General features: G+C 45.6%; 7 protein-coding genes across 7 annotated transcripts; 2 read left to right on the forward strand and 5 right to left on the reverse strand.

The window, feature by feature from the left end:
• Positions 1-12: 12 nt before the first annotated feature.
• On the forward strand, positions 13-4,549 carry Bcctr9. The gene is made up of 2 exons (XM_024695566.1): positions 13-2,889; positions 2,945-4,549. Exons 1-2 carry the CDS (start codon positions 274-276, stop codon positions 4,031-4,033), a joined length of 3,705 nt encoding a protein of 1,234 aa, XP_024551360.1. The 5' UTR covers positions 13-273; the 3' UTR covers positions 4,034-4,549.
• A 149-nt stretch (positions 4,550-4,698) lies between these two features.
• On the reverse strand, positions 4,699-6,474 carry BCIN_10g03450 (hypothetical protein). The gene is made up of 3 exons (XM_024695567.1): positions 5,825-6,474; positions 5,207-5,765; positions 4,699-5,152 (listed from the first exon to the last, which is right to left on the reverse strand). The coding sequence occupies exons 1-3, from the start codon at positions 6,036-6,038 to the stop codon at positions 5,128-5,130; spliced, it is 798 nt and encodes a 265-aa protein (XP_024551361.1). The 5' UTR covers positions 6,039-6,474; the 3' UTR covers positions 4,699-5,127.
• A 1,562-nt stretch (positions 6,475-8,036) lies between these two features.
• Bccoy1 lies at positions 8,037-10,981 on the reverse strand. Its single transcript, XM_001549986.2, has 3 exons — positions 10,634-10,981; positions 10,414-10,581; positions 8,037-10,355 (listed from the first exon to the last, which is right to left on the reverse strand). Exons 1-3 carry the CDS (start codon positions 10,758-10,760, stop codon positions 8,368-8,370), a joined length of 2,283 nt encoding a protein of 760 aa, XP_001550036.1. The 5' UTR covers positions 10,761-10,981; the 3' UTR covers positions 8,037-8,367.
• A 59-nt stretch (positions 10,982-11,040) lies between these two features.
• BCIN_10g03470 (hypothetical protein) lies at positions 11,041-15,082 on the forward strand. Its single transcript, XM_001549985.2, has 3 exons — positions 11,041-11,371; positions 11,431-11,843; positions 11,893-15,082. The coding sequence occupies exons 1-3, from the start codon at positions 11,212-11,214 to the stop codon at positions 14,878-14,880; spliced, it is 3,561 nt and encodes a 1,186-aa protein (XP_001550035.1). The 5' UTR covers positions 11,041-11,211; the 3' UTR covers positions 14,881-15,082.
• On the reverse strand, positions 15,074-17,981 carry BCIN_10g03480 (hypothetical protein). Its single transcript, XM_001549984.2, has 2 exons — positions 17,282-17,981; positions 15,074-17,228 (listed from the first exon to the last, which is right to left on the reverse strand). The coding sequence occupies exons 1-2, from the start codon at positions 17,570-17,572 to the stop codon at positions 15,261-15,263; spliced, it is 2,259 nt and encodes a 752-aa protein (XP_001550034.1). The 5' UTR covers positions 17,573-17,981; the 3' UTR covers positions 15,074-15,260.
• Positions 17,982-18,003: 22 nt separating this feature from the next.
• On the reverse strand, positions 18,004-20,212 carry BCIN_10g03490 (hypothetical protein). Its single transcript, XM_001549983.2, has 3 exons — positions 19,674-20,212; positions 18,588-19,611; positions 18,004-18,508 (listed from the first exon to the last, which is right to left on the reverse strand). The coding sequence occupies exons 1-3, from the start codon at positions 20,159-20,161 to the stop codon at positions 18,326-18,328; spliced, it is 1,695 nt and encodes a 564-aa protein (XP_001550033.1). The 5' UTR covers positions 20,162-20,212; the 3' UTR covers positions 18,004-18,325.
• Bcpsd1 lies at positions 20,165-22,456 on the reverse strand. The gene is made up of 3 exons (XM_024695568.1): positions 21,801-22,456; positions 21,622-21,753; positions 20,165-21,566 (listed from the first exon to the last, which is right to left on the reverse strand). Exons 1-3 carry the CDS (start codon positions 22,226-22,228, stop codon positions 20,435-20,437), a joined length of 1,692 nt encoding a protein of 563 aa, XP_024551362.1. The 5' UTR covers positions 22,229-22,456; the 3' UTR covers positions 20,165-20,434.
• Positions 22,457-22,523: the final 67 nt, after the last annotated feature.

Below are 22,523 nucleotides of genomic sequence, written 5' to 3' on the forward strand. Positions count from 1 at the left end.
CCCATATTCCAAGGCTTTCAGTTTTATCATCTGCAGTACTTTAGCATTGCATACGGCAGAACAGAATACTATCAGCTTCAGGTTGACTTATCTTGCGTTTTCCTCGATTATAGGCGCGAAACATTCAACCTTGCAGATGCTGATATTCTGAACTCGATGAATCTCTAACTTAACAAGCTGATCCTCGACGCGACTTTCTCCAACTCTTCAGTTGCGCCAATTGTCCAGGCTCTTCCAAATACTCACCAACGCGCAGGATAATAAGCCAACATTATGTCTGCGAATAAGAATGGCCATGTCAATGGTGGCGCAAACGGTCATGATGCTAGCAATACGAATGGAAGAATGATCAGCAAGCGATTTTCCGACATCCCCTCAGCTATCGATATTCCGGTGACAGGAGAAGATGATGACCAGGCAGTGGAAATCGATCTCGAAGATTTACTCGATGATCCCACCGAACTGTGTACATTACTCGAAAATGAAGGTGCGGCTCGCACATATTGGATGACAGTTGCACTGGCATACGCGAAGCAAAAGAAGGTTGATCATGCCATTGAGATGTTGACAAAAGGTCAATCTGCTATGCGTGGTGGTAACAAAGAGAGACTTAGCATGCTAACATGTTTATGCTGGATGTATCTGTGGAAGAGTAAAGAGGCACCTCGCCATCGGCCAGATAGCGTGGAGCACGGAGAAGAGATCAAAACGAAAGAGGATTGGTTGAAAATGGCGACGTCGAATTTGAATGATGCTTCCCGGATTAACCCATCCTTTCCACCACTATTCTTAGCACGAGGTGTCTTGCAGCTTCTCCGAGCATCTACTCGACCATTTCCCAGAAATAACACAGCACCTGGCGCACTGGATCCCGAGAAGGCTGAGCTTTTACGAGGAGCCCAAAAGTCATTCGAGGATGCAATCAAGGCTTCACACGGTAGAAATATGCTGGCAGTATTAGGCAAGGCGAGGGCTGCATACTCAATGGGCAAATACGCAGAGGCTTTGGAAGGATACCAAGAAGCATTACGCTCAATGCCAGATCTGGTAGACCCCGATCCAAGAATTGGAATCGGCTGTTGCTTCTGGCAATTGGGTTTCAAAGAAGATGCAAAGGCCGCTTGGGAGCGATCGCTGGAAATAAACCCGGATTCGAAGGTTGCAAACATATTACTCGCTCAATTCTACCTTGACCAAAGCGCACACGTACCAACAAATAGTCCAGAGTTCATTCAACTATACAAGAAGGCCATGACCGAGTACACTCAGAGATCCTACAAAGCCGATAAGGACATGCCTTTAACTTGCGCTACCTTTGCCGGATATTTCTTATCGCGCAAATCGATGCCAAATGTCGAGGCTCTAGCTCAAAAAGCTATTCAATACACGGACGTTAATGCAATCGCAAGTGATGGATGGTACTTGCTTGCAAGAAAGGAGCACTTCGATGACAATTATGAGAAGGCTCTGGATTACTACGGCCGGGCTGATGATGCGCGTGGTGGTGCTGACAGGGGATATATGCCTGCTAAGTTTGGAGCTGCACAATTATCTGTTTTGAAAGGCGACTTTGGAGAGGCAAAATTACGACTCGAGAAAATCATCCAACAATCAAAGAACATTGAGGCAATGATTTTACTGGGCACCTTGTATGCAGAAGAGGTGTTCAGCAGCCAGGAAAGCGGAGTCAAAGAGGATAAAACCACGGAGTACAAGAAAGCCGTCGGTTATCTTGAAAATGTCCGTACAGCATGGAAAGATCCTAAGAAAAATCTTGTTCCGGATGCGTCGGTTCTCCTCAATCTCGCCAGACTTTACGAAACAGAACAACCAGAGAAAAGCTTGCAATGTCTTCAGCAAGTCGAGCAAATCGAGTTTGATCAGATCCCAGCTGCGGATAAGCCAGAGGAGACAGGCGACGAAGTTGCATATAAGAATACTATGCGCGAAAACCTGTCCCCTCAACTGCTTAACAATATCGGATGCTTTTACTACCAATCCGAGAAGTATGATCTAGCTCGTGAAATGTTCCAAGCTGCGTTGAATGCTTGTGTCAAAGCTGGTGAGAAGCTTGAAGGCATGGACACTGATGCATTGGTTACCACTATCAGTTTCAATCTCGGACGTACGTATGAGGCTAGCGGTATGCCTGACGAAGCGAAGACGGTCTATGAAGGGCTCTTGGGTCGTCACAGTGATTATACTGATGCAAAAACACGTTTGGCATATATCGCACTGCGTCGGGACCGAACAGAAGAAGGTCCAAAAGCCGTTTCCGCTCTGTATAAAGAGTCTTCTGCTGACCTTGAGGTTCGAGCGTTGTACGGTTGGTATCTAGGACGTATGCACTCCCGAAAGAGATCTAGCAATGTCAACGAGGATCCAGAATATCGTCACTATAAGCATACTTTGCAACAGTATGACAAGCATGATAGATATGCCTTGATTGGTATGGGCAACCTCAACCTCATGGCTGCTCGTGAGATGCGTCGTGATTCCGAGTCAGACAAGCAAGCCCGAAGTAAAACCTACACGAAGGCGGTTGAATTCTTTGATAAAGCTTTACAACTGGACCCTAAAAGCGCTTATGCTGCTCAGGGTATAGCAATCGCACTCGTGGAGGACAAAAAGGATTCCAAAACTGCCCTTCCTATTTTTTTGAAAGTAAGAGACACAGTGAAGGACCCAAGTGTATTCGTCAATCTCGGGCACATTTTTGCCGAGTCGCGACAATATTCCAAGGCTATTGAACATTACGAAGCTGCTTTAACCAAAGATCGAGCTCATGATAGTCACATCCTGACTTGTCTGGGACGAACTTGGCTGTCGAAGGGTAAAGGTGACAAGAGCTTATCATCGTTTAAGAGTGCGCTTGATTACTCCTTAAAGGTATGTCACTTCCTGGAGAGGGTGACTTTCATACTTCACTACTAATCATTTATAGGCTCTTGAAATTTCTCCCGAACAGGTTCACTACAAGTTCAACGTTGCATTTGTACAGCTTCAATTAGCGACCATGATTTACAACTTACCAGAAACTCAGAGATCCCTTGAAGAAGTACAAGGTGCAGCCAAGGGCCTAGAAGAAGCTATCGAAGCTCTCGACGCCATTGCTAAACATCCTAATCCACCATATCCTAAACATGACATTGAACAACGTGCTAACATGGCGCGAAACACAATGCGTCGCCAATTGGAACGTTCAATGCAAGCGCAAAAAGAGTACGAGGAAAAGAACGCTTCAAAGATCCAGGCTGCAAAGGAACAGAGAGAAGCCGAGTTGAGGAGAAGAGAGGAGGTCCGCGAGGCAGCTGTAAGGGCGGAAAATGAACGCAAAGCAAAGATCGCGGAAGAGAGACAAAAGATTGCAGAGAGAGATCGTGAATTGGCTCAGGCAAGAGCTGCTGATGATATTGCCAGAGAAAACGCGGACATGACTACGGATAGTGAGACTGGTGAGAGGATTAAGAGAAAGAAGATTCCTAAAGGTAGATCGGGTGGTGGGAAACGCAAGAAGAAGGAGGACGGAATTACTGATGATGAGGATTCCGGCGGGGAGGAGGGAGGCAGTAGATCACAAAAGAAAGGTAGAAAAGCGAGAAGGGGCAGTGGGAGCGAGGAGGAGAAACCAAAGACTAAGAAGAGGAGACTTGCTAAGAAGGGAGGAGAAAAGAAAGATGAAAGCAAATATAAGAGTAGTGAAATTGTGGTGGAGAGTGATAGTGATGGGGATGATGGAGCTGATGAAGCAAGACAGGTTATGGAGGGTGAAGCAGAAGATGATGTTGAAATGCAGGAGGCTACGAACGGTCAGACTACCGCCGCTGGTGGTGATAGTGACGAGGAAGAACAAGTCGTTAAAACGACAAGGAAGAGCAGAAGAGGTGTAATTGAAGACGATGAGGATGAGGATATCGAGGCTGATACTAGTGCTGTGGGTGCTACTCACCAAGAAGATTCTCCAAACACGGCAAATGAGGATAATGATACCCCAATGGCGGGGGTGGCGGTAGCGGATGACGATGATGAGTAAATTTAGTCGAGAGGTACCTGAATATGATTTGCGCGTGGATGGTGGGTTGGGAAGTGGGAATATATGATAAGATAGTAAAATGATAATTCGACAAAGGCGATACCACACACCATCATATTATGCACAAAATTAGCTGGCTAGGGAAAGGGAAAATATTTTTGAGCTGCGTGTACATTAGACTGAAAATTCGAGGACAAGGGCGATAAGAATTGCATACATTATCCCCCCAAGTTTTTTTTGATTAGTTGTTCCGTGGCCTTGTATCTACTCAGGATGAAGTAAAGAAGATTTGCAATAGATAGATATTCTCGTCTCCACCCTCCTTTCGATTGATTCTGTTCTGGGGCTGATTCGAGATTCAATCTCAACTCTCAGAAACAGGAAGCATTTTAATAATAAAATATGCATTGAGGTACTTGTTTACCATACTCTTTACGTTGATATCCGTGGAGGAAATAGGCGAGAGTGCTCGAGGTCTGTTTTCCACGCACATTCAAGGTTGTAATAGGGGGGGCACTTGGGTGTCCGCTGTCTGAGCATTGATTTCGTTCAAGCTCTAGGATCAAAGTCTCGTTGGAAGTACGAGCACTTACAAGACTCTACTACTATCCTGAGATTTCACATTCAACATATCATTTATTTCCATAGTATCAATAAGAAGCAGATGCCTGATTTTAAACTCATTTCATTTCATTATTCTTGATGTTCCTCGACCTGTTCAGTCAAATCAAGTCGAATCGCACGGCCTCCTTTTTTCCAATGGGATATCGAAACTATAAAAAAAAATATACCAAAGCCACCAAAGGAAATAAAAACAGGTAATAGGTATGCAAACCAGGACGCCGCCCACATGCATTGATATTGAACGATTGTAAAGAAAAGAATTCATTATGCCCGCCGATCTCCACCCGTCTAGATCTATCCTCTTTAGATCCGTTCGTCGTGATTTGTGATTCGTGGCTGTGATGTTGTTGGATGAGATATTTGTTGTGTATGTGTATATATATATATATATATATATATATGTGTGTGTGTGTGTGTGTGTGTGTGTGTGTGTGTGTGAAGATGGATGGAGCGGAGATGTAGATGGATATTTATGCCTCCTCATAGAACCAGTATCTGGGTTGTGTTAGTGCATTGACCAAACTTGAAGTGAGAGAAGGAACTACGTACTCAGCAGCATACTGCACATCGAAACTACTCGACAAATTATCCTTGCAAGTAGTAGGTGGGTTTCCTCCTGCAGTATTAAGTCTATAAACCTCCTGCAAGCCCCCTGTAGCTCCATCTCTAGCTGCTAATTTCAACCACGCCACAGCTCCAAAGCCTTGGCCATTCTGTCCCACCGATGCACCGGTCGGAGCAGCAAGTGCGTCACTCTTTGCGAATCCTCCTTCACCCAATTGCCAATTCTTGGTGTTCAAGTTGAAAAATGGCGTCGTGGAATTGGTAAAGAAATGATGACCGCTCATCATGAGGTCGGCGGGATGAAGATTTCCAGTAGAGGATGCAGCGAGGTTAAGATCAAATTGGAGAGCTACGTTGGGAAGGATGGCGAGGAGATCGGGGTAGGTTGCTGCTACGCAAGAGGCATTGAAAAGGGTTGCTACTGCGCCGACGGCGGTGGGTGCTGCTGTCGCGTTGGTGCCGCATGTGTAGTTTTGGGTTCCGCGACCTATGGCGACGTGCTTGAGGATTAGGCCTGTTGAGGGATCGGGCATAGGTGTTGGATCTGTGAGAACCGGGTTAATTCTGGAACCTTATGTGGCGATATGGAAGATGAGAACATACATAGAACTGGTTGAGCTGCAGTATTGAGATTGCACACAGGAGCGTGAGACATTTTTCTTCCTGCTTGGACTTTCTGACCCAACATGTCGAAGTATTCGGATATGACTTGTTTTTCGGCGGGATGGGCAGCACCGGATGAAAAAGTATAGGTAGGAGCCGGAAGGGCTGTTGCTCCCAGAGCAAAGATGGCCCAAAGAAACGACGAAGAAACCATGATGAATAAGAATTGCGATTCGTGAGAGTCAATGAGAAGTCAAAAATTCAAGAAATAACCAAGCAGAAAACGACCCCAAAGGAAAGAAACCGAGACGTCAATTCCAAACTTTATGAAAAGGATGGATAAATAAAATGTGATGAGCCAAAACCAATCCTCGATGAGATGCTGGATATATAGACTCTAGAATCCCAATCGAAACAAAGACCTAACAGATATCGAACTTCTTAAGCGCACCGAGAGTTCAAATGGTTCAATGAATAACTGGACTTCCAAATTCATATCTCACAGGCGCTCAGTAGGCGTCTTATACCATCAAACAGAACGGCACGATTGACAATATCCATTGGATTTCCCTTGACATGCTGCTAATCCTGGAAAACAGCCGCTTACCACCATGTACGCAAAGCATGTAACTTATTTTCTTTAATTGACCTAAGGAGGTACTAAGAAGAGGTTGTGTCCCCCAGACCGAACCAATATTTGGTTTGGCGGCAAGACAGGCCTCACGGACCAGTCGAGAGAAACCGGGGGGTAGATTGTGTGGTGAAAAGTCTATTTGACCCTTGTTTCTTGCAGATAAATCCTGGTTTATACGCAGGGGGCTCATGTAACTGTTGCATTGCAGTGTCTAGTCATTCTTCAGATTGGCGATTGATTGGCTCTTGATGATTTTTCCCTTGACGGAAGTTTGAAGTCTAATGTTCATTGAATGGATTAGATTGGATGCCGATCCGCTTAAAGAGAGCTTGGTGCACATGGGGGAAGGGGACACAAGCGACAAAATGGCAGATTGATTGCGCTACGGTCGTTATGTTGCCATATTAAGTTTATCGAGACGGATAACAAATTAGATGTTTGGAAGAGGTTGGTGGGGGGGTTGTCCTTAATTCCTACTGCAGATGTAGATCTTCCTCTCGTTCCCTCTTTCTCTTCTTCGTGAAACCTTTGATTTGTTGCGAGACGCAGGCCCAACAGTTGGTTCTCATCCCATCCAGAAGGGACGGTGGCTGTAGACTGTAGTAGCCTTTTCCTCGGTATCCATGACAAGACAACCACCAGCTAAGATGACTGAGTATTCAGATCTCCCAGCCCGAGTCAATGGATAACGGGACTGGTGGAGCAGCCTAAATCCTTCGGAGTCTTTTTGAATCAAGGTTCTGACATTCTCCGGTCAAGACCACAGCCATGGTTCCTATTCTTATTGTTCCTTTAGCCTATCTGATGACCATGGCCAACAGTTTATCCATTGTACATTCACATTCTGGTTAGATCTCTTTCCCATTTAGGCATTAAGACATGATGCAAAGAACCCGTCTTCCTTGCTATATGTGTGTGAACAACAGATAAATATTGCACAATATCTTGTAGAACAATCTAATAGAGAGAGAGCAGGAGTACATGGCATGACTAGACATATCACCACTAATGCTAATCAGCTTCAAGGTATACGATCAGTTTGACAGGATGTAATATCAAATCAGCATCAGCATCAGAATCAGCACCAGCATTAATAATACACATTCCAAAAAAGCCATCCCATTTCCCAAGATCCGATAGCCGCGATATCTATCGAAATCTATATTCATATTGCCATGCTGATCTACATCACCTTCATCCCATGAAACTGCTTAAAACATGGCAAACACCAGTCCCAATAAAAATCAGGCCATTCTCTCCCAACCCCTCTCCCACGAAGAGAAGAAAAAAGAATCTAAAATCTGCGCGTGCTTTCTCCATCTCCATCTGCAAATTATTTTTGGCATCAAAGCTTCTAATATCCCCTATTGGTCGTCCCAACCCGAGCGCTTATGTCTGTCTCTCTAGTTCCATAATACATCCTATAGAACCGAGTAAAATTCAGATCTAAAAGATCTATATTTATCCACCTAGTCTTGCCAAAGATGTACAAGCGGTAAGTTTATTGAACTGAATGGTATGGTCAGAGCCAATGAATATCATATGGTAAACAAGATGTAGATTTTATGGCCAATTAGATGAGTTAAAGTGCATTTGTGATTTAGATGGCTGGACGATAAGATGATGGATGGCTCCACATTTAGGGATTAGCTTTCCCGGTGTTAGCTTCTTGGAAGGAAGGGCCTGGGGAAGGTCAAGAAAATCTTATACATTTCCAGGAAATTAGACGGCCGCGGCCAGATGACTTTGGAAACAATCGTACCAAGATCATATCTCAATCCACACGGAAGAAACGGCAGAAATGAGTGATGACGAATCCTGACACCTTCAGTGTATTAGAACAAATTGGCAAATGGCCTCTATTATCACATGATAGTACTACACATCCTTCCAATCTATTAATCAATCATCAAGAAACCTTCCCATCAAATCCTTCCTGGTGCCAATCTCCATGCTGCGCATCCGCGACGGAATCAGCGAGTCCTTTCGCACCTCCAGCAGCTGCAACCGCTTGACCTAAATGACTTCCATGTTGATCTACATCCACACTACCTAGCCAATATAGAGAAAAGAACACCAGCAAATGAAGAGCCACGCAATAACCTGCGAAGAGGTTTCGACTAGTTCTAGTTGCTAATACCATTCTAGTGATCGAGAAGACTATTCTTTCGGGTAAGCTCATACGTTTATACGCGCGAGCCGATTCTCGCCCACGGAATGCCGCGAAAGGCGATATGTTGGATTCGTATGCTGAACGGTATCGATTTAATGCCAGTCCTGAAGAAGTCGATGAGGAAATCTGCACTGTAGATGGATTGGGGTTGGTAGCATAAGATGAGGCCGATGAAGCTGTTGGACCCGCTCGGTTGTATGTTGATATATATCTTGTCTTTTCATACAGGTTCAGATTATCCTTTTGCAAAGCAGAGATTTCCTGCCTAAGTGACGATACCGTGCGGTGGCTTTCGGAAAGCTCATTCTCTAATTCTGAGTTACGTTTCTTGAATCGATCACGCTGAGCGGTAATCATAGGAAGAATACCAGAACCTCCCCCTACAGGCTCACCTGATCTAAGAACGTCCACAGGTGTGCTGCCCATGGGCGTCCTGGGATCAAATCCAGATATAATCGATGATGTAGGAGATATCCTGCGGTTCCTCGACGCAAATTGGCCGATTGCTGATTGAGGATAGCGACTTGTATATGTTCCGGCCACGGAAGGAGCAGAAGGATATGCGCTCACCCCGTTTTGCATATTCGTCAAATCATTCTCCAATGTAGTGACCAAAGTTTGCGCCTTTTCTAACTCGGCATTAGTCGTAGAAAGAGTTTCCTGCATAGTTTGCAAACGACTCTGTAAATCTTGATGAGAAACTCTTAAAATTGTGAGCTCATCACTCAATTTTTTGTTTCTGGCAAGAAGAAGTTGCTCCAATGTCTCCCCTTTCGCTTTTCCGGATGGGCCATTTCCTGTAGGTTCTGGGATATTGGAACTAGCCCCGATATCTTGCGTTTCATCGTCATCTCCCATAGAAAATTCGATACTCTTCAGAACTTCCAGTTCTTGCTTGACATCCTCATAATCGCTCCATTTTTGGACTTTAGTCTTCAATGAATCACGTTCTTCTTTAAGCATCCCAATTTCTCTCTCTAGACTTCGGAGCTTAGTATCAAGATCTCGCTTTTTGGAATCCCTTTCAACTCTTGCTGCGTCTAACTTCCTCAATAACGATGAATTTTCTGATCTTAAGCGCAAGTAGGCTGGCTCGTCTTCCAAAGCCAATGCTGGCTGACTTGGGACCTGGGAAGCAGACTGAGCTAATTCTATTCGCAGTTGTTCATTTCGAGCTTCAACTTCTGCTAAACGGACGCTTGTACGCTCCAAATCAGATGTGACCATCTCCAATTCCGCACTCGTAACATGCCCGCGACTTCCATCCTCTGCATTCTCGGATTGTCCCAGACGCTGATTGACCTCGTAGCTCGCCTTGATTTCATTCAATAAGCGCTCTTGATTTTCCACCTTTTCTTCTAGTGATTTCTCTTTCGCTTCCCAATTGTCCTTCTTTTCTTCCAGAACAGCGGCCCAAGAAGTTTCGACATCTTTCACCTTGGTTTCTAGACCTTCCTCTAGATTTTTGCGCGTAGTTCGTTCGGTTTCTAATCTGGATTCCGTATCCTCTAATTGGCTCGTGAGCTTGCTGACACTTTTCTGGAGATGCTCATTCTCCTGTGTGATCTTAGGAAGCGTATCCTCAGATAGCAGAAGGGAATCGACAGATGCTTCAAGCAAAGGATATGGATCTGGCGCCTCGGATAAGGACGAGTATACTTGAAGGAAAGCTGAATTCGTAGACTTTGAGTGGTTTGTGAGGAGGTCTATGAAGGTCTGATACGCTGTGGTAGATATTTGTGTCAGTACGGCAATACATTGCGAACTTCGAGATATACTAACCTTTCAGTAACCCTTTGATCTCAGATAGCTTATTTGTGTCGTCTAACTTCCGGAAATCCTTCGTCTTTTGTGCCAATTCCTTGCGCTGCACGGTGGAGTCCCTCTGATATTGAACAATTTCTGAAGCGGTATTGTCAAGGGACGGGATCATGGAGGTAAGGTCGATTGCTATTCATAATTAGCACGAGTATTGAAGTCCTACGGAACATCAGGGACTCACTCCTCCACGCCGAAATTGCCTTTTGAAACTTATTGTCCCCATCTTGTCCTGAAGCTACATGATCTGCGGGCGGAGATGGAGGGCTTGACACCGAAGCTGCCAGTGCTGATTCTGCGAAGTCGGTCATTGTACTATCGACATGCAAAGGATCATAACCATTTGTTGGTGGGATTGGGGTCAGGTCGAGTCAAAATCATGAATCCTCCGTTGAAGTTATTTCTCGTAGTATAATTGATGAGCAGGTCTCGTAGGGTGAATCCAAGCCTCCAAGTATTCACAGCATTGATATATATTAATACTGATATGATGCTTCATCTCACACGCAAGCTGCAAGGTGTTCGTTAATGCTTATTGGATAACCCAATACTTCAGACGTTCAGGGTGTACCTTGGCGAGTAAACATCCCTGTAATCGCAGCCTTACTACGCTTCCCACAGGGCACGAGAGCCTAAACCAAACCAGACCAAACCATTGATCACCAGCCATCATCCAATGCGCCGCAAAAGCAGCTCAACGGCCATGAGTGATCGCTTTTGCATTGGCCATGATAATTATAACTTCGTAAGAAGCCCTTAAAGATGGCTTCAAATGATCCAGAAGATGTTTCGGATCCAAGCAAAAGGAAACGAAGAGTTCAAGAAAATGGTCCTTATGTTCTACGCAGCCTGATTGAGGACTTGCCCTTGTCTGCAGATGGAGATAGAACTGATATAGAAATCAATTGTGTGGAATTTCTAGGTGAGCAATTCCTCTTTATATTCCCGTCGTGTTCTTCTATTGCTAATGTACATTCACAGATCAGAACCTATATATTGGGACGTCGGCCTCGGAAATCCTCCACTTCGTACAGATTCCCCCGGATCCTGCCGACATATCTGGAAAGCCCTCTTATATTCTGGCTTCGAGATTACCGCCTGCCTATCATGAGCCGTCTACTCGAGAAAGACCCGGTGTCCAACAGATTCTGCTGCTTCCTCGAGTCAACAAAGCTTGTATATTGTGTAACTGGACAGTCACCTTTTATTCCTTGCCAGAATTAAGTCCAGTGTTTGGGACAACTCAGATTCGGCCTTGCAATTGGATTGGCGGCACAGACTTAAATACAGATCTGATAAGCCCTGAGCAAGATGGTAGAGGGGTTACAGTGCTTGTTTCGCTGAACAAGAAGATGAGAGTTGTGAGAATTGGGGAAGATCCTCGAGCTGTGAGAGTACGTTTAGTCGAGGTCATGCATAAGTGCTGGACTGATGTATCAATAGACAATAGATTTTGCAGGAAGCACTATATCCATCCGTCGTGATTCCTTTGCTTGTGTCGCAGATTCCAGGTCTTACGCTTTACTTGATGTCGATCGCCAGTTGAAAATACCCCTCTTTCCTATATCCACCTCGGATGATTCCCAGTCTGGTAGCGTGGGTGGAAGGGTCGAGGATATATCTGGTAATAGCGGTGGTGGGATTTCACGAAACACGTCCCTGACTCATGGGAGTTCGTCAGATGACCGAAGCCATGGGAGGAGTACAAGTCTTGGTGCTTTCATAGCCGGCTCAGAACGTTCTGGACGAGGCACCCCTGACCGCTTGTTTCGCGATGCCTCACCTGTAGCTACGGCTAGCTCTTCCGGTCCTGCGCAGCGTGAAGCAAGTCCAGAGAAACCCTTACCACCTCCGCCAACTGATTCCTCGGTAGCTGGTGCTCAAGCTCCTACATCTTCGACGCCGCCTGTATACTTAAAGCCACACATAGTTTCGCCTTCCCCGCAAGAGTTTCTTCTGGTCACAGGCACTGACACACGTGATCATGGAGTTGGAATGTTTGTAAATCTTGAGGGTGACGTTACTAGATCAACGTTAGACTTCGCCAGATATCCTGACGAGGTTGTTGTGGATGGTCGTGGCGTTGATGTCGACCCCGTCCCCAATACAATGGATGAAGAAGAGGAAGGATATGTACTTGCTTCTATGACATATGAAGATGGTGATATAGTGCGACATGGTATCGAAATCCAACGATGGGATCTGGATCCTGGGGAGGATGTTATACAGAAGTTCTGGCTGGAAGCGCCACCCTCCGATGATGCTAGTGGCAATGAAGTAGAACGTAAGGTTGGTTTGAGATCAGTAATTCAGCCAGGGGACATTTATTTTGATGACGTGGTCGACAAACTTCGGCTGAAGCGCTTCCAACCTTTTACACTGAAATCTCTGAACGCATCCTCACTATCTCTGAAAAGTGCCGAATCTCCAACCGCGGCATCACTGCAAAGAGTCTCGGGTGAGAGGGAACTATTCGAACAATCGCTTTCGCCAGGTTGGGAGGCCCGACGTAATGATGAAGAGCAACAATTCGCACAAAGACTAGGAAAATCACGGTCACGCGTCGTTACTTGGTCCGGAAAAAACGTATGGTGGACAGTTCGAAACCCACTTGCGCTGCGGCTTGATTCAGACCTTGAAATTGAATCTGAACATGAAGAGGTGCCATCTCTCGACAGAAAGAAAGCTATTGAAATGTTGAATTCTCTACGAGGCCGTGAAGCCAAAACCGAAGTTGAGTTTGTGAGTCTGGGCTATATCCGACAGAAAATTGGATTGCTTATTTTCATAAGTCTATTGACGGCTCCTGTGGATCAAGCCAAAGAAATGGAATATGGAGCTGCCGAAGAAGCTCTTTCCGAGGGAAGCCTCGATCCCAGAGTTATTCTTGCTATTATTCCCGTTCTAAGAAACGAGATCATTGAAGGAAAGACTGGCATTTGGATTCATGGCGGCGTGAAGGAAGCTGCAGATAATTTTATAACAATCACGAATGGAGCTTGGGAAAATAAAAGCTCAAATAAAGATGGGATAATGTCTGAACAAATTCTTCGCTTCTTAAGAAGACTTCTACTCTCCTGGCGCCGAAGGAAAGGCTTTGGTAGCATTTCAAACGAGACTGAAGTCTTCAAAAGTGTTGATGCTGCACTTCTTATTGTACTGTTACAAATGGATACATCATCTCCACGCGGGCCAGCAAGACCTAAGTCCATACGAGCCGAACTGAACAGCCTGGTGGATCACGGTGTTGATTGCTTTGAACGAGCAATATCTATACTCCAATCCTACAACCGATTGTACGTTCTCAGCCGTTTATACCAAAGCAAAAAGATGATGGAAGAAGTCTTAAGCACCTGGAAAAGAATCATAGAAGGCGAAAAAGACAAGGGAGGCGAGCTTCTCGATGGCGAAAATGAAGTACGAAAATACCTACTCAATGTTCGAAACCCAGCTCTGGTCCAAGAATATGGAGTTTGGCTCGCATCCCGCAATCCCAAACTGGGAGTGCAAGTTTTCGCCGATGGACAAAGTCGAGTCAAGTTCGAACCAACGCAAGCTCTCGAAATCCTACGAGAAGGAGCACCTGGTGCCGTTAAAGAATTTCTAGAGTATTTGGTCTTTTCAAAACATCACTCGGAATATATCAATGAACTTATCGCTTATTATCTGGACATCGTAACCGAGAAACTCGAGACATCTCCAGAAGCAAGAAATACATTAATACAAACCTACGAATCATACCGCGCCCTCAGACCCCCCAAACCCACATACCGACAGTTCATTACCGAAAATGTTCTCGAGGAAGAATGGTGGCATAGTCGTCTTCGTCTTCTCCAATTATTAGGCGGAAGCCAAGGCTCTGCATCCCAATACGATGTCGCTGCTATTCTCGCCCGCATAGCTCCTTACACCCAAGAACTCGTTCCTGAAATCATAATCCTCGATGGGAGACAATCACTTCACGAAGAAGCACTACGACTCTTAACTCACGGACTGGGCGACTACGACACAGCGATCAATTATTGTCTCCTCGGCGGCTCCAGCATATACCATCCCACCTCAGGCACCCTATCCCCCGTAACTCTCCCCACGCGCTCCGAACAATCCTCGCTCTTTCACACTCTCCTGCGGGAATTCCTCAAAATAGAAGATCTGAGCAATCGCGTTGAGCAAACTTCTTCGCTCCTCGAACGATTCGGGAATTACTTTGATGTGCAAGACGTGTTGAATCTCATACCCGACACGTGGAGTGTGGAATTGGTGTCGGGGTTTTTAGTCAGTGCGCTGCGAAGAATTGTGAGAGAGAGGAGTGAAACGATGGTTGTGAGGGCGTTGAGCGCGACGGATAACTTAAAGGTAAGTGCGGGGTTGGTCGATAGAGTTAGGGAGTTGGGTCCGAAGATCGAGGTGGAGGCGGAAGCGGGGGAGTAATATGGGAAGATGTATGTGAAGTTTAGAGAGAGGAGTGGGGGGTTCGTGGTGGTTTTCTAATTAGAGACAGTGATAGAGAAGTTACCTATTATTAGTTTCTAGTATGACATTTATCTATATGCTAGCGTGCTCATTTGACATTTCACATTCTTCTCCGATTCTCTTAGTGTTTGCGGAAGAAAGAATTTTATATTGGTATCAACGTATTTAGCCTAAGTGACTGACGACCGCTACATCTCATCATTAAAAGTGTAAACGCTAAACGGCCAATTCGCACGCAACATGCCAAGGAAACAAAGAGGCGCTCCAAAAAAAAATCTCACCGATGCCATTGACCATGTCCACAGCCATTATAATGCGTATCTCGCGATCAATGGCAATCAAACAACCAAAGGTTGGGCAGGGGGTGGCGCTTCGCGCTCGACCTCTGCATTTGGCCTTGTATTTTCACCACCCGCCTCTCCTTCCTCAACAGCTCTTTCTATATGTTCACCATCATTTGCTGGTCCAGTGGCACCCGCTTCTCCATTTTCAGCAGTCTCCGCTTCAACACGCCGTCTTTCAGCCTCAGTGGCCGCTGCCTCCGCTTCTCTCGCCGCATTATCCCTCGCAGCGATGTGTCTTTCTCCTACACCCGGGATTAGACTCGCTACAAAAAGGAGCGCAGCATGTTCTGCCCTTCGAATCTGGGTTATGAGCCAACCCGGCTGAGCCTGTCTTTGTCTTTGCTGTTCCAGTATCCTTGCTGCAACTTGAGACTCGTCTAGTTGGCCATGGGGTAACCGAGCAGGTGGGTTTGCTTCCGCTGCTCCATTCTGTGGTACTACTGCTGCATTTGCTGCAGGTACAAGTGCAGCATCTGGTCCAGCTAGCGGAATCAAGTTTTCTAGATGTCGTCTGATTGGACCCCAAAATTGCTCTGCGACACCATTGAAAACCCCTGTGAGAACACCTGTGTTAATGAGAAAAACAACTATTGCAAGTCCACTCATCATCAAGAATCTTGACCAGCTGCTGTTTCCAGAGGTGAAAAACCATACGAATCCAATCAACCTAACAACCAACCAAAGCACATTGACTAACTGGAGTGCGACCGGCACCCCTGGTCTATGAGCACGATTATGAATAGGCGGGAAATCTGCAGCAGGAACTTCTTCGTTTGCGCGCTGTCGGTTTCCACGTCCTATTCTAGCTCTTTGAGCATTTCTATTACGATATTCAGGCAAGCCAATTAGGTCTCGGCCACCTAAACCATTGTTCTGACGGGTTCTTGACACACGTGGTGTATAGAAAGTCTCAGAGTTGTTTATTAAAAGGGCACGAGGGCCAGAGGGAGACGTGAGTATGTATACCATTGGCTCCACAGATTGGGATGACGTAATGGTGGTAGATGCTGCTGGAGTTGAGCTCAGGTTTGGTAAAGATGCACTCGCTGCTGGGTTGAGAGGCATGGCGGTTAAAGGCGTGCTAGGAGCGGATGTGGTCGCAGGTGTGGGGGTAGAAGATGGAGTTTGAGTTCCGGGTTGCGCTGATGGAGGAGTTGATGAAGATCTTGGCACCGCAGAAGATGCTTGGGGAACTCTCAACCTGTCTACGTTGCGCAAATAATTTTGTAAATCCAACGCGGGATTTCCAGTACTTGCCGCTGGAGATGCAGGATGTTGTCCATAGCTACGTCGCTCAGGCGATCGAAATGGGTTATGTCTCTCGGGTGTTCGAAATGTCCCTGCAGGAACTGTGGTTGTAGTCTCATTTATCGTCACTTGCCACCTCTCCCCATTTGGGCCGACACCCTCCCGAGTATAAGTAGAGCTATGATCGGGACCTCTGAGTTGAGGTGCTGGTCTGCCAGAATTCATTTCGTCTAAAGCCGTAAACATGCTTGGTTGTCCGCCAGTGTCCGGTGCCCCAGGTGGTCCTCCGCGTCTTGTTTGCTGATGTTGCGCAATTAGTTGTTCAATGGAGGTATGGTTCGCATTTGGAGATGCGTACGGATTTCGAGTGACTGTGGGCGGTGTTGGCATATTGTTTCCCAAACTGAGAAGGCGTCCAACCTGAGATCGATAAGCCCGAGTGCCTGCTTCAAGTTCTTGCTGTAGACGTTCCGCCTCCCTTTGTAATTGCTGCAGTCTTTGCGTCTGCGTGGCATGGTGGAAGTCACGATGCTGTTGGTGGAGATTTTGCGCGGCTGGCTGGGCACGAAACTGAGGTGAAGGGGTCGATATTTGAGGAGGGGGTATATTCGAGGGGTTATTTTGTGTGTGAGAATCTGCAGCTCTTGTTGGGGTTGCTTCCGGAGGAGCAGGCCGAAGAACGAGATGAAGAGTGTGAGTGTCCAGAGATGATAGCTAAGGTATCGAGTCAGCAAACGTATTATCTGTGTGTATAAACATATTCTCACGCTCTCTTGGCCAAACACTTCTAACATTGTTTGCGATTCCCTCTCGAGCATTCGGCCACGGTGGATCAGTCTCTGGGCTGAGTCGGCCGGCTTTGATTGCACGACTTCTCTGATCTTTGCTTTCAATTCTTGTACTGTGGTGGTCACCAACAGTTGGGGAAAAGTCAATGGACTTGCGACCTCTACCGAAGGAGAGACAATAGAAAGAGTGAAAGTTGGTAATTTTGGCTGTTCCTCGTCCTTGGTGGGCGCGTCACTACCAGGCTCATTCTCCTCTGGTGATTGAGACATAATGGCTGCTTGATTCTTGTTATACTCTTTGAGATACGACCTTGCCTTTTGCAATTGGGTTGGCCAATATCTAACGCGGGAGTCAGATAAAGTGAGATGCTGATTAGCTGTTTAAGATGAGGTTTCTTTCATAGTAATCATAAGGATTATGATCATACGCTTATAAAGGAAAGTATATGAATGAATGTTGGCTTATGAACAATTCCTGTCCTGCTGAAACGATTTGGACGACGTAAACTTCTATTAATGTGTCAACTCCAACACGAGCAAACAAACGGTTATTATTATATCTGGTCGCAAGCTTCGGCATCATCTTGCTTATCTCATCTTATCCAAACGCTACAGCCGGGGAGTGGTCCCGCTGGTTCCGCCAATGGACGGAACTATTTTAGAGGCCATTTTCGACAGCGGAAAGTATGGTCAATAAATACTGGGCATGTACTGGGCATGTATTGCATTTCTTTTGATTCTTTAAAACCATGGATGGGTTTTCGTTGGGAGTCTGAGACTTTAATGTTCTCAGAAAGCAAACACTGAAACGTTGACTGAGGTCTACATCTTCGCTACTCCTTAAATGGCAGCCCGTCAATAAAGGCTCGAGAATGCGTTGTTCCCACCACGCACTCCTATTATCCATGATGTCCAGAGAGGATGCTCAGAATGCCAGCTTCTGTTGTATGATCTAGCTATCGCGAGTTCATTGTTGGGTATTATGTATTATGGACTCAAAAGTATGTTCTATTTCTCCTTCCTTCAATCATCACTCTCAGAAGTATCTCCTCCCAGATCTAGCACATCAAACTGGTTTTCGATACCCAAACCCAGTCTTCTAAAATCGACGCCTTCGGTTTTATCATCAATGCTACTATATCCACTGTCACGTCTTTCGCCCTTGGTATCCGGTTCTCCACGTCCCAGGAGCTCGCCTACTTTCCACTGTGACTGATTAGCAAATATAACGTATCCATGAACCCAAAGGAAGTCAATTGGGTAAATAGAAAAAATCGAGACTTACAGCAATTCTCTCGGCACCCATTCTGGCCCCTTCAAGATTTGGTGAAGCTGGACCCATTCTTAAGCTTGCCAATCTTCCAGTAACAAAGAATGGTACCTCGTCACTCCAACTCAAATCGTGTGTCAAGCATGGAAATCCTCCAACGGTTTCAATACCATATTTCCTAATCAGCGGTTGTACTGCTTCGATTTTTTCAAAGTTAATGTCAAATCCCGTTGCATATATGACATGATCAAATGCAGGGAGATCCGACAACTCAGGAGAAGTCTCCACCTCCCACGACTGTGAACCTGTATTCCATGAGGCGGAAGTGATGTTTGTGTACTCATGAAGTGAAACTCGACCTTTTGAGATATGCGTTTTTAGGATATGATGATACTCCGAGTTAACACTTCCACCATTTCTGGCCTCTTTATACATTTCCAATCTCTCCTCGTCAGAATCTGCACTCCAGTAACGAGCAAGAAAGTGGTTCTTGAATTTGGCGACCCAGCCCAGTTCCATGTCAAAATCTTTTACTTTAAGGGGACCACGCATTATTTGGTATACTTTCGTGACGCCGCGTTTGAGAGCCGCATCTGCAATTTGGGCACTGGTGAGACCACCGCCTACAACAAGAAGATTCGTTCGTTGCTTGCGTGAGATCTTTTGGATCATATGTGGAGGAAGGAGTTTATCGTTTGAGCTGAGATATGAGGGAATCAGAGCGTGTGTTATGCTTCCTGCGTCTGAGAATGGACAGTCGGATGGTAAAGCTGGATTTAGAGCAGCGCCTGCCGCAAAGACAACAATGCGTGCTCGTTTTATGCCTGTGGACGTTTGCAGTGTGAACACACCTGGACAATCTGGACATTCGTTGGGTTTATAATCGATCGAATTGACATCGGACTTTTCCACAATATTGGCCAGATCATAACGAGTAGCAATATCTTCACAGAAGCTCTTGAAGAGTGCAGTGCTTGGTCTGAAATAATCCGGTCGATCTCGTTCGTCTAGAAATGTGGTTTCCTGCCTACTTTTACCACTATTTCAGTTAGCGGCATTCGTTATATATTCTCGTAACCTGCAGATATCAAAATAGCATACCTTTTCTTCATCTTCTGTTTTCTCTGATGTTTGCTTAACTCCTTACCAATCACCCCATGAATCTCCTTAAGTTCATCATCCCTCCCCTCTTTCCACGCATAGCCTCTCAACCCATCTCTATCTCTTGGATCCGGATGAAAAAACATCGGACTTCTCAAATATTTAATCTCCAACTTCTCGAATCTCTCGTTCCAAGCACTCATCCACTCGCTGCCATGTGCATCTAGCACAGCGATATCGAGGCCACTACAGCAAGATGCACCTTGTACCAATCGATCGCTGGCTGTGTGGGAACGTCGACTTGTTTTGAAAGGTTTGGAGGTTTGACGTGCGGAAGATGCTTTCATCCAGTGATAACGCTGGTGTTCGGAGTCTGTGAAAAGTGATGAAGGGGTGCTTTCACAAAGACGTGCAGCGACGGCGAGACCGCAAGGACCTCCACCTACGATGAGAACATCATGAATATGAATCTCGTCAACTGCTAACATATTTGGGGATTTGTCGTTGGTAATATTTTGTTGTTCTTTCTGCTGTTGATACAAAATCTGAAGGAATCTAAATAGTACCATGTACATGCAAGATATCTATGCGTGGCGGGTACCTTGATGGCCAACCTTGATGGGTTGAGGACCCCTATGATTCTTAGCCACCTTTAACAATAACTCATAAAAATATTGTTAGAATGAAAATGATCCACATGTATATACAATCAAAGTACTTGGTTTGTTTTAAATACTCGTTTTCCTTTTCCCTGCCCAAACTTAAGCGTCATCGACCCATCCTAATTGTTCACCCATTTTGACCCTTTGGCCCTTCTCAATGGCCCAGTTCCAACCTCCCTTTCTCTTCTGTCCCATCCAGCCTTCATCAAGACTTGGTCTTGTTCCTTTAGGTGCCTCAAACACAAGTACAACCGTACTTCCTAATTGAAATCCTCCCATTTCTTCACCCCTTCTCAGGGCATGTCCGTGAAGAATGGGACTCGCAGCCTCGTAAGTAGCTTCAGCAAATCCGCTATATGATTCCCCGCGTTCTGCAGCTTCGGCAGCAGCTCTGTCAGCAGCCGTATCTGTTGTTAAAGAATTGGTTCGTAGTTCTCGATCAAAATTGATCTTAATGGAACCAACATTTGTAGCACCGACAGGGATGAAGGAGAAGAAACCCCACCTCCATCTACCAAGTAGTACAACTCGCTCATTCAGTGTGAATAAGCCAGGTAATGTTCGCTGGAGATAGGGCGACACCGAGTATAATTCTCCAGCGAAATGGCGGCGCTTCTCAGCGACCCAAGCTGTTGGAGAGTGGAAACGATGATAATCACCAGGTGCCAGATATACAACTACATAATACAAAGCGGTCTTGTTCTCTGTAGTAACTCGAGAGTACCACGGCTTTTCACCAAGAGCAAGGTCGGCACGAACTTCGGCTTCAGAGGCTGCCTTTGGTGTGGTAGAGGCATCACTTGACTTCTTGCCAGGTTGCTTTTGAGGCGGTCCGGAGAGTAAGTTTGGCAGAGTATACGAGATACCATTTACAGTTGCAAACTTTTCATCTTGCTTGATAATCTCTTCATCTCCGTCCTTGTACCTCGCCTTACTTTGTTTAGGTATGGTATCTTGAGGCGGGGTAAATATATTGGAAGGATCTGCAGGATTAGGGGTGGTAGCTGGTTTGCTGGTACCGAGAAGAGCATCCAGACTATAAGTCATTCCCTTAACTTGTTCTACCTCGCCACTTTCGATTGCACCGAACTGAAGAACCCGACCATCAGATGGAGAAAGCAATGCATTAGGATTTGGATGAAGTGGGCGAGCTCCTGGTTTCAAAGTACGATAGAAGAATGAAGCTAAATTGGGGTATACGTGAAGATCGGGTTCTGATACTTCAGAAAGACTGATAGAAATACAATTAGAGAGTGCATGGTTTTGAGATTGAGAAATCCACTTACTTGACACCGAATATAAAAGAATACAATTTAAATCCCGGTACGCGTAGATAGTAAGGTATCTCCAATTCATTGAATCTGCCCCATATTCTTGACATGGCTTTCAATGGGAGAGTTGACATGACTTGAACCTGCCTGCAGACTTGTTAGCTAGAAGCTCAAACATCGAGTAAATGACATACCATGGTCCCGAGGGCCTTACTCGTTCTCTCCTTTTCGGTCTTCCTTGATATCCTTCATCGTTTCCATCATCTCCAGACCCTACACTCCTGACAAACCCATCTTCGTCTTCTTCTCGCCTCCTTGCCTTTTCTCGCTCATTCACTCGATATATCTGACCAAGACCTAAGAAGGCTATACCCAAACCCACAGGTATATGATACCATGTTATCTTCGTATCATTCAGGGCCCTTCGCAGTCTTGTTCCGAAAGATTCCTTGTAGTCGTTGTTCTGACGATAAAATCTCGCAGACGATGAAAAATTCCGAGGCCTATGGCACCGGCATATGCATTGCGATTGTCCTAGAATTGACGAAGTTCGGAGAGTATGAAGGCCTCGCTGTGATGATTGGGATGGAGTCGCATGCGCCGCGACGAGTCGGTATGCCATCAGGGGAATCGGATTGAACAATCTCGTCCTTGTGATCAAGAATGGGTTGTTTTCAAATATTCAAGTGTTTAGAATCAGCAATGACGAAACTCATTTATTTTGCCGCTGCCGTTGTTCACCGCCTTGCAGCACTGCGTTTTGAAATTATCTTTCGCATGAAGTTACAAACTGTTTGTGGAAGGAAACTGAAGGATCTGAGTAAATGATTAGATTTCCTCATATTAGATCAAGTATAAGTAAGTTTATGTGTTATAAAAGTTGAAGTGTAAATGTTATGTTATAATAGTAAAGCTCA

Source organism: Botrytis cinerea, chromosome 10, assembly GCF_000143535.2.
Source record: "Botrytis cinerea B05.10 chromosome 10, complete sequence".
Classification (NCBI taxonomy): domain Eukaryota; kingdom Fungi; phylum Ascomycota; class Leotiomycetes; order Helotiales; family Sclerotiniaceae; genus Botrytis; species Botrytis cinerea.

Bases quoted from the DNA above. Each gene is read 5' to 3' on its own strand.
- Bcctr9 (XM_024695566.1), top strand. From the start codon at position 274: ATGTCTGCGAATAAGAATGGCCATGTCAATGGTGGCGCAAACGGTCAT. The intron at 2,890-2,944 runs GTATGTCACTTC...AATCATTTATAG, and splicing joins CGCTTGATTACTCCTTAAAG to GCTCTTGAAATTTCTCCCGA.
- BCIN_10g03450 (XM_024695567.1), bottom strand. From the start codon at position 6,038: ATGGTTTCTTCGTCGTTTCTTTGGGCCATCTTTGCTCTGGGAGCAACA. The intron at 5,766-5,824 runs GTATGTTCTCAT...CGGTTCTCACAG, and splicing joins TGCAGCTCAACCAGTTCTAT to ATCCAACACCTATGCCCGAT. The intron at 5,153-5,206 runs GTACGTAGTTCC...AACACAACCCAG, and splicing joins GATGTGCAGTATGCTGCTGA to ATACTGGTTCTATGAGGAGG.
- Bccoy1 (XM_001549986.2), bottom strand. From the start codon at position 10,760: ATGACCGACTTCGCAGAATCAGCACTGGCAGCTTCGGTGTCAAGCCCT. The intron at 10,582-10,633 runs GTGAGTCCCTGA...AATTATGAATAG, and splicing joins GGCAATTTCGGCGTGGAGGA to CAATCGACCTTACCTCCATG. The intron at 10,356-10,413 runs GTTAGTATATCT...TATCTACCACAG, and splicing joins GATCAAAGGGTTACTGAAAG to CGTATCAGACCTTCATAGAC.
- BCIN_10g03470 (XM_001549985.2), top strand. From the start codon at position 11,212: ATGGCTTCAAATGATCCAGAAGATGTTTCGGATCCAAGCAAAAGGAAA. The intron at 11,372-11,430 runs GTGAGCAATTCC...GTACATTCACAG, and splicing joins CAATTGTGTGGAATTTCTAG to ATCAGAACCTATATATTGGG. The intron at 11,844-11,892 runs GTACGTTTAGTC...ATGTATCAATAG, and splicing joins AAGATCCTCGAGCTGTGAGA to ACAATAGATTTTGCAGGAAG.
- BCIN_10g03480 (XM_001549984.2), bottom strand. From the start codon at position 17,572: ATGTCTCAATCACCAGAGGAGAATGAGCCTGGTAGTGACGCGCCCACC. The intron at 17,229-17,281 runs GTGAGAATATGT...TCGATACCTTAG, and splicing joins AAGTGTTTGGCCAAGAGAGC to CTATCATCTCTGGACACTCA.
- BCIN_10g03490 (XM_001549983.2), bottom strand. From the start codon at position 20,161: ATGTTAGCAGTTGACGAGATTCATATTCATGATGTTCTCATCGTAGGT. The intron at 19,612-19,673 runs GTATGCTATTTT...TAACTGAAATAG, and splicing joins AAACAGAAGATGAAGAAAAG to TGGTAAAAGTAGGCAGGAAA. The intron at 18,509-18,587 runs GTAAGTCTCGAT...AATCAGTCACAG, and splicing joins TGGGTGCCGAGAGAATTGCT to TGGAAAGTAGGCGAGCTCCT.
- Bcpsd1 (XM_024695568.1), bottom strand. From the start codon at position 22,228: ATGGCATACCGACTCGTCGCGGCGCATGCGACTCCATCCCAATCATCA. The intron at 21,754-21,800 runs GTATGTCATTTA...ACAAGTCTGCAG, and splicing joins GTAAGGCCCTCGGGACCATG to GCAGGTTCAAGTCATGTCAA. The intron at 21,567-21,621 runs GTAAGTGGATTT...TATTTCTATCAG, and splicing joins TCTTTTATATTCGGTGTCAA to TCTTTCTGAAGTATCAGAAC.